At 37.4% G+C, this 6,000-nt stretch overlaps 1 protein-coding gene across 1 annotated transcript; it reads left to right on the top strand.

Moving 5' to 3' along the window:
- The first annotated feature begins 2,093 nt into the window (after positions 1-2,093).
- Positions 2,094-4,193, top strand: LOC140143643 (E3 ubiquitin-protein ligase TRIM71-like). Its single transcript, XM_072165458.1, has one exon. It carries the CDS (start codon positions 2,094-2,096, stop codon positions 4,191-4,193), a length of 2,100 nt encoding a protein of 699 aa, XP_072021559.1.
- The last annotated feature ends 1,807 nt before the right edge of the window (positions 4,194-6,000 follow it).

Here is a 6,000-nt window from a genome sequence, read left to right on the forward strand (position 1 = left end):
ATTTGAAGCTATCACAGAAGTGACAGAACACTGTGTTCATAACCTAGTACTCTAAATTCAAGAAATCTGATTGCAACTGCAACACAACCCATACTTTCAGTCAGGCGAGGTAAGTGGATGTGGATCTTGGGATACAGTTTGTACGTCGTTAATATGTACACATTAAATAAGTTTCTTGCCAGACAGAATATGAAGAAGTATAGTTTACTGACTGTAAGTTATATATTCTTCAAATTCGCGATGAAAGTCAACGATATGCTTACCTACTGCATCCACTTCCACGGACAACGTTTAACTTCGCGCGATACACATGTAGGATGTGACTGTGGATGGAATCTAACGCGTATACTTATTATAACTTCAGATATCGTAATGCAACTGAAACGCAAAAAGTGTTTGCCTCTAATAATGCTATCTTATTTGTCTATCATCTTCATACATGATCTGATACAAGATGTTAACGATAATGGTCCTGCCCAGGAATCTTACTAATAAGTTCTATTTACACATTTTTGTTCTGATGATTTCTATTATATTGGAAACAAAAGAATTAAAGAATTCTCTAGAATGAAACTTGTGCAGCGCAAATAGTGAAACGAAATGCTACCAAAATATCTCTGCTGACCAGAGATATATTTGAACAAAGGGCGAGATAGGCCCTAGTCACGTCTGTTTGACCAAAGCGCAGATATCTTTAAAATGTTAGAAGGTGCTAATTTAAATGGGTGTATATAACTGTTACACAATAATTATACAATGGTTAGCCAATGTGAAAGTCGGAAACGCCATTTCACGAACAATTAATATACGCACATGCTAATTTCTCCATTTTAGCCTCACGCTTGTCGTTCTTTTAAGGGGTACTACACCCCTTGATAAATTTGTGACTATTTTTGCATTTTTCTCAAAAAATAATAACACACTGGTAACAGAAGTTATGTATATTATAGGGACAAGGAATCCAGTTACTACACTGGAATGTCAGTGACTCAAGACAAGCGGTATATTATTTATGATAAGAAAAGAGGTACCGCTATAATGTACCTCATTTCTTAACATATAATCACCCACTTGACTTGAATCATTGAAATTTCAGTAAAGTAATTGGATTCGTTGCCCCTATAATATACACAACTTTTGTTACCAGTGTGATATTATATTGTGAGAAAAATGCAAAAATAGTCACAAATTTATCAAGGTGTAGTACCCTTAAAAGAACGACAAGCGTGAGGCTAAAATGGAGAAATTAGCATGTGCGTATATTAATTGTTCGTGAAATGGCTTTTCCGACTTTCACATTGGCTAACCATTGTATAATTATTGTGTAACAGTTACAATACTGCTTTAAACACGAAAGTATAACAGTGTCATTGCTGTATTACATAGAATTGACCGATTACTACTTTGTAGATGAATATCTGTTTGCTTCTTTTCTTTTTCTATAGATCTCCAAATTCAAAGTCAAGTGTCAAGAGTTGCAGAGACAAGTCACCAATGAAGAAAGCAACCACAGCTATGTGATACCTCATGGGGTTCATCATACTACGGATCATCTTTTGTATTGAAAGCAACATTTGTGTGTAAAGTTAACTGAAACCATTTCATACTATATAAGATCTTATGATTTAAAGTTTGTATGTTGGCGAGGATCTTATACATGTATAATCAGGTTCAAAATTTGAATATGCATAGTGTTATGGTATCGGTTTGCTGAAAAATCTGAAATACTAGAATTATACATTCATTGAAAAGGCTTGCTCGAAAGTTAAACATGTTTTTTCTAAAATACGTAATATAACCGCTTACTGCTTACTGCTGAAGTGAGTCAAGAAACCTATTTTGGGTTACCCATTGGCTGAGCAACTTTTACTTGTCACTGCTAATAGGCGAAAAAAAACCCACAACAATCAACAAACCAAATAAGTAGACAAACAAACAAGCAATAACAGTAGCAACAACACGAAAAACAACAATAACGCCCATTTAGTATTTTAGTTTCAAGCACCCCATTTGATGCTATTTATTAGCCTTTATTTAAATGAGCGCTTTATAATAAAGCAGTAAGTTGTCATAGTGTTTGGAAGGGCTATAACATGGCTGAATCAAACTTGCCTAAGACTAAAGATCTAACACAATGTGGCATTTGTTTATTGGTCATTGAGGAACCCAAGGCCCTTCCCTGCCTTCATTCTTTTTGTCTCAAATGTCTGACCAAATGGGCTGAAGGCAGAAAAGTTACCGTGATGTGCCCACTTTGTCGTCAGGATTTCCCCATTCCAACAGAAGGAGTCAAAGGATTCATCACCAACTTTGTCATCAATACCCTCAAAGATCGTCAAGAAATGGCTGAAAAGTTACAATCAAAGGATGCCAGATTTGTGTGTTCTTGCTGCAAAGCAACAGAAACAAATGCCGAGGCATTTTGTGCAGATTGTTGTGGGTTCATATGTCAAGAATGTGGAATGAGACACAAGAAAGTTGTCATCATGCAGAGTCACAAAACCTTTCCATTTGTAGAACTTCAGTCAGGGAAGGTTGACATCAAGAGCGTTATGAGACAAGAACACTGTAAAAAGCACAAGGGTCAGATTCTAGAGTTTTACTGCAAAACCTGTGATGTACTTGTATGTGTCGGATGCACTGTTGTCGATCATTCGGGACACACTCTTGTCAACCTACAAAGTGCCACCGACGAGCAAAGATCTGAAATCAAATATTTAACGATAGATTGCAGGAAAGTAAGTCAAGTGGTTGAAAAGTCTTTGAAGTGTGTTGACAAAGTCCGATATAATCTACAGAAAAGTGAGAAGAAAGCCAAAGACGATCTACTTCAAGCGGCAGAAGAATTACGAAAGCAAGTGCTAGCTGAGATACGTCAGAAAGAGATCGATATGGAAGCACAAATCACTCTCGCTGCAGCCGAGAACATCAAGCAGATTGACGCACAGATGGACAGTCTTCAATTACAACAAACACGTTTTGAGACAGCTTTACAGATGGCATCAGAGGTAACACAAACTGGGTCAGACCATGATCTTGCTCTTGTCTTCTCATCTTTGAAAAGCAGCTTGAGGCAATTAGGAGATATGACGGCAGAGGATGTTGATGAAACTCTTGGAAAGATTGAATTCACAAGGAGTAGATGCGCGCTATCTCCTATGCCAAATCTGGGATCATTGTCAGTTGGTAGCAAAAAGGAGGCAACTCAAGCCAGACATACAACGGCGATGTTAGCATCTGGAAGCGATACCAAGGCTTCTCCAGTTTCACCATCAACTCTGATCACAAAGGTCAGGTCATCAGCAAACGTGTCAGGGATTGGTAGTCCTGTGCAAGGGGTTCAGGCTAGTGTGCAGAGTAAAACAATGAATGATGGGACATGGAAGCTTTCCAAACAGTTTGGTTCTGGACAATTATCACGTGGTCGTGATATAGCAATTACATCAGGTGGAGATTTCATCGTAACTGACAGTGACAAAGGATCAGTATTACATTTTTTAAGTCAATCTGGTACTTTGAAGCGCAAGCTAGATATCAGCCAAGGATTGAAGTCAGTACAAGCATCTCGCCCTTGGAATATAGTGGTCAGCACGGATGGAAGGATATTCACCACGCAATGGACATCTGATGTGAATGTTTATGACGCAAACGGCACCTTTAAGTATCAATTCGTCACCAGATCTCCCAGCAATGTATCATGTACGGCACAGAATGCAGAACGACTCATGGGTCTGGCAATAGATAACCAAGGATGTGTATTGGTAGGTGAATGTACACGAAAGTATATCAGTAAGCATTCACTGGATGGATCGCATATTAGTAGCATCAAAGTGCCGATACCGCCGGTGTATCTTACAGTCACACCACATGATCATATCATAGTCTCGAGTGGATGGGGAGGTACAGCACATATTCTAGACACCAGAGGCAACATACTCCATACGATCAGCCGTCCTTCAGCTGTGTCTTGCTGGCAGCCTTATGGTATTTGTTATACACCAGATGATGACATTTACTTGGCAAACTGTGCGTCTGGCAGTGATGGAGGCATCTACCGATATTCTAGTTCAGGTCAATACCTAGGATGCATCATAAAGGATGTTGATGTCCCTGCTTGTCTGACTCTTTGTGATGATGGCAACACATTGGCTGTAGTTGAGGTCAGAAATGTGAAGGTTTTCTCAAGACAATGATCCTTAGAGTCAAAGTATGTCGATATAGATTTTACAATATACACGGGATATTGTTGAATATGGTATAGTGAATCATACCTATTAGTAGTTTTGTTTTTGTTTAATCTTTATCATAGTCGCACTCTTTAATACATAATTATACAAAACCACCCACATAACTGGGTTATGAGTGACATACAGTATTAAAATACATATCATATAAACTCAAAAAATATATAGCATACACATATCAATTTAAAGAATACAATATCAAAATAAAATGGTGGAGTACTAAGTATAAAAGTGATTTACAGACATTCAGGATGTGATTGACAAATTATTTGGCAACCTTGTGACAGTGGTTGCCATCAGTCATTGCAAAATGAAATTGATCAATAACAGAGAGATTGGAAAAGGTTGAGTAAAATTGTAGCACATTACTCGGTGGTCACTCGATATTTGGCCCAACAATAACTCAATTATTTACATAGCTTCTTCAAATCACTGTGTATACATCCATCCCAAAATCTGATTGCTATTATTATATGGGTGAATGGACAACAAAAGAATTGGTTTTCCATAGGGCCTGTACTTAAGCTTTATTGGGCGAATTATCGTGTGTCCACCAATAATTATATCATTAATAAACTGTGAATGGAACATATCATAAAGCAGTGAAATTCATCTTCAATACAATCTTTTAATAACATGTACGTGTTGTTATGTCGACTTGTTTTAATGACAATTGGAGCACTGCCAGGTCTGAATAGGGATGAAGCCCTCCTATTACATTTCTTCATAAAAGTGTTGACATATAGAAATGTGCCAAATGTAAATTTAAAAACACGGTAATTCTGCAGTTTAATTATGGTTACACCTGCGGGGCCAATCTAGTTGGATATCCCTAGTGTGCGGCGGTTGTTGGCGTTCTTTCGCGGTTTGTGGTTTTAATTTCTCTCATTTTTCAAGCTCTGCCCTCTATCGGTGGCTAATTTGTAATTTAAACTTGTTGGATATCCCTATTTGGCGGTTTGTGATTCTTTCCACCGGTTTTTCAAAAACGTAAACAGATTTGGTAATCAGTCTATCTACTGCAGTAAGCTGTAAGGGACCGTTCAATATTTTCGCCGGGGGAATCCGGGATTTTTCTCAACACTCCCACCCCTGGCGTAAATTCTGAACGTCCCTATCAAGGCAAGGAAAAAGTATTGCTCACTTGCCTGTGATAAAAGCAGAATTTTGTGATAACCACTTTGATTTTCAGTTTCCCACTGCGCGTTAAGTTACTGTAAGTTATGTAAATTTATATTGTTTCAGCTTTAAATCAATATAATGAATCTTTGTGATTTCTCTTATTTTACCAGAAGGGACCTTACTATACAATCTATAATAATTATGGTCAATGTTGATATAATCCAACATTTTTGTGTGTATTTGAGACAAACACTGCATTTGTTTTATCCGCTGCGCTGCGAGTTACATTAAATGTTTAACATTATTTGTTGCTTTATTCTTCTTCTCAGAGTTTGCCACTGCAACATATTTTGACGCATTGGAAAAATGCTGCACTTGTTGCAACGGCAAAAGAGCACATAACACAACTTTACATACTTTTTACTTTAGAAATTAAACTTCAAAATAGTACATTTGAATTAAATTATTGTAAAAGAAGTGAAACACACTATTGTAGAATATACATGGGATGTGGATTTCAAAAAGGCATATTTTTTGTTTGATTGGTGTAACCCGGCTGCCCTAAAACATGCACGCCCATCAAATATTTGAGTTACATTTTAGACAACAACGAAACATTATTCACGAAATGAGA

The sequence above is a fragment of the Amphiura filiformis genome, unplaced genomic scaffold (assembly GCF_039555335.1).
Source record: "Amphiura filiformis unplaced genomic scaffold, Afil_fr2py scaffold_25, whole genome shotgun sequence".
Classification (NCBI taxonomy): Eukaryota; Metazoa; Echinodermata; class Ophiuroidea; order Amphilepidida; family Amphiuridae; genus Amphiura; species Amphiura filiformis.